The sequence below is a fragment of the Rattus rattus genome, chromosome 12 (assembly GCF_011064425.1).
Source record: "Rattus rattus isolate New Zealand chromosome 12, Rrattus_CSIRO_v1, whole genome shotgun sequence".
In the NCBI taxonomy this organism is placed as follows: Eukaryota; Metazoa; Chordata; class Mammalia; order Rodentia; family Muridae; genus Rattus; species Rattus rattus.
The window spans coordinates 48530984-48533957 of NC_046165.1; the positions used below are offsets into that span (position 1 = coordinate 48530984).

Here is a 2974-nt window from a genome sequence, read left to right on the forward strand (position 1 = left end):
AAACTCCCAGGCTCATGCCAAACCTGTTCTTCAAAACCTCCTCGGTGGCCAGAGGTGAATGCCACCAGACTACAGGCGGGAGCACTCTGAACTGAATCCAGGGCTTCACACATGGCTAAGTGCATTCTGCCACTGGTCTATGTTCCCTGCCCACAGGGTCAGTTTAAATAATGGTGCGGATGGTCCTTTCAGTTGTTTTCAGTTGAACCCTCCTGAGAGAAAGCACACGTGTTGACCTTGGTACACCAGAAAAGAAGCCAAGAAATTACAGTTGATGTCTCACAGGCTTCAAGCAGTCTTTCATCTGTACCAAATGGTTAAGGTGTCACTGTTGCCAGTCACAGAAGATGGAGAGGCTCTGGTTTGAGGGAGTGGTTGGGCGGAGGCTGATGAAAGGTTACCTTTGTGCTGTGGAGGAGTGTCTTAGTCACGGTTCTATTGCTGGGAGGAGACACCATAACCCAGGCAACTCTTATGAAAGAAAGCTCTTGGTTGGGGGCTTGCTTTTGGTTTTAGAAACGTCCGTTGTGGTGGGAGCACGACACCGCCTGTCTGGCTGGAGCAGCAGCGGAAGCTACAGTCTGATCTGCAGGCCACGTGAGAGAGGGAAAGAACTGTCCTAGCGCGAGCTTTTCAAACCTCCAAGTTCACCCAGACTTTCCCCGACGAGGCCACACCTCCTAATCATTTTCACTCTCTGGTGACCAAACATTCAAATATATGAGCCTTATTCAAACCACCCCAGGGAGGTTGGTGAAACTAATTTCTAATGTCCTGGCTTTACAACTGATGCAAACATGGTCTGAGGCAGCTTTGCTCTATGGTCCCTTCAAAAGACTACACATGGCAGAGGCCCTGCTCTTAAGACACAGGGTGTCTCACCTGTCTACGTCCCACTGAGGACAGGCGGCAGAAACCGGACAGGCACAGGAACTCTGGGGAATGACTTCCTCGGTGACTTTAGCATCACTTGCCCCTCCTGTAAGCCACCTGCTTCTGCCATTTCACTGTGCCCCAAATGTTTGCCTCGATCACAGTGGTTTCCTGGTCCCAGCCTGCCCAAGGCTCACAATTTTTTTTTTTTTTTTTTTTTTTTTTGAGTGGGGGACCCAAACCCAGGGCCTTATGCGCTTGCTAGGCAAGTGCTCTACCACTGAGCTAAATCCCCAACCCGGCTCTTGCAATTCTTAAAGGGTGGGGAAAAGAAAGAAAAATAATTCAAGTTGTCTTTAAAAATATTAATCACAGCTGGGCGTGGTGGCACACACCCTTTGATCCCAGCACACAGGAGGCAGAGGCAGGCAGATCTCTAAGTTCAAGGCCAGCCTGGTCTACAAGTTTCAATATAGCCAGAGCTACAGAGTGTCTCATTTAAAAAGAAAAAAAAAAGAAACGAGTCACAGCCCTGGGGACTGGCCACCCTCTCTCTGGCCACGTGGTCTTTGCTGTTTCCTGTTTCTGTAGATACTCTGCTCTGCAGGTAGGCCTCTTGACAGCATAACCTGTGTGGAAGAACTGCATAACTTTGCTTTGGCTTAGCAGGGTCCAAACTTTTTTTTTTTTTTTGCGGAGCTGGGGACCAAACCCAGGGCCTTGCGGTTGCTAGGCAAGCGCTCTACCACTGAGCTAAATCCCCAACCCCCAAACATTTTTATTTTGTAATTTATTTTGTGTTTGCGGATTTTGCTGGCATGTATGTATGTACCACATGTGTGCAGTCAGTGCCCATGGAAACCAGAAGATGGTGCCAGCCCTGGAACTGGAGTTACTAGATGGTTGTGAGTGTAGGGAATTGAACTCGGGGTTTCCTAGAACAGTAAGTGCTCCCAACCACTGAACCATCTCTCCAGCTCCAACTTTTTTTTTTTTTTTTTTTTTTTGGCCTTCAGTTTTTTTTTTATTCTGTGTACACAAAGACTAGCATGATTGTTACCACAGGGTAGACAACTGGTTTCACTGGGTAGACAGTTGAAGCATCCATTCAGGTCACTTAGTCCAACTTAATGAAGCCCATGTCCTTCGAGTACTGATGGAAGCACTGTCCACACATGTTCAGTCCACATTTACGGATCAGACCGTGGCAGTTAGAGCAGACGTGGCGAGAGCAAGAACCCTGGCCAAACTTCCACGGGTGACTCCAGTAGAGCTGCTGATGACCCATCTTGCCTTCAGACACCCAAGGAGGAAAAAGGCCAACTTTTCCCTTTTGTTTGTTTCTTTCTTTCCCTTTCTTTCTTTCTTCCTTTCTTTCTTTCTTTGCTTTTTTTCCCTTGTTTTTTCTTATTGCTTGAGTCAGGCCCTCACACCTTCTAATCACATACTTCAGTTTTACATGGATTTTAGCCCAGCCAATTGCCACTCATTCCAAATCCCACCTCCAGAGCTACATCAGGGGTTCTCGGCCTGTGGGTTGTGACTCCTTCAGGGGTCAAATGACTTTTTCACAGGGGTCGCTTAAGACCATCCTACATATCAGATATTGTAATATTCCTAGCAATAGCAATAGTGCAGTTATCGATGAAGATAAATCTATGGTGGGGGATCATCAGGACATAAGAAACTCTATGAGGACGGTGAGGAACCACTGTTAGTAGGTTAATCTGATGGCTCTCTGTTCACTGCTAGCACCTAACCTGATGTTTGGATATGGGGGGTTTCCACATGGGGTAGATTTTGGGTAGCAAGGCCTTCCCAAGGAAGTAAAGGGCTTCCTGAGGAAGGGTGTGTCTACCTGAGCTCAAGAAAGAAGAGAACAGGGTTGGGGATTTAGCTCAGTGGTAGAGCGCTTGCCTAGCAAGCACAAGGCCCTGGGTTCGGTCCCCAGCTCCAAAGAAAAGAAAAAAAAAAAAAAAAGAAAGAAAGAAGAGAACAGCCTCCAAGTGAGCCAGCTACTACGATGTATGCACCGGGCATCTAAGACCCGAGTTGCACAACTCCTGAGAACACTGGGGATTCATCAGCGGACAGTGGTGTG

At 47.6% G+C, this 2974-nt stretch overlaps 1 protein-coding gene across 1 annotated transcript; it reads right to left on the reverse strand.

Moving 5' to 3' along the window:
• Positions 1-1990: 1990 nt before the first annotated feature.
• Positions 1991-2161, reverse strand: LOC116913449 (40S ribosomal protein S29-like). Its single transcript, XM_032917649.1, has one exon. The coding sequence runs from the start codon at positions 2159-2161 to the stop codon at positions 1991-1993; it is 171 nt and encodes a 56-aa protein (XP_032773540.1).
• Positions 2162-2974: the final 813 nt, after the last annotated feature.

What these genes read in the sequence shown, in the direction of transcription:
- LOC116913449 (XM_032917649.1), bottom strand. Translation starts at nt 2,161, where the DNA reads ATGGGTCATCAGCAGCTCTACTGGAGTCACCCGTGGAAGTTTGGCCAG.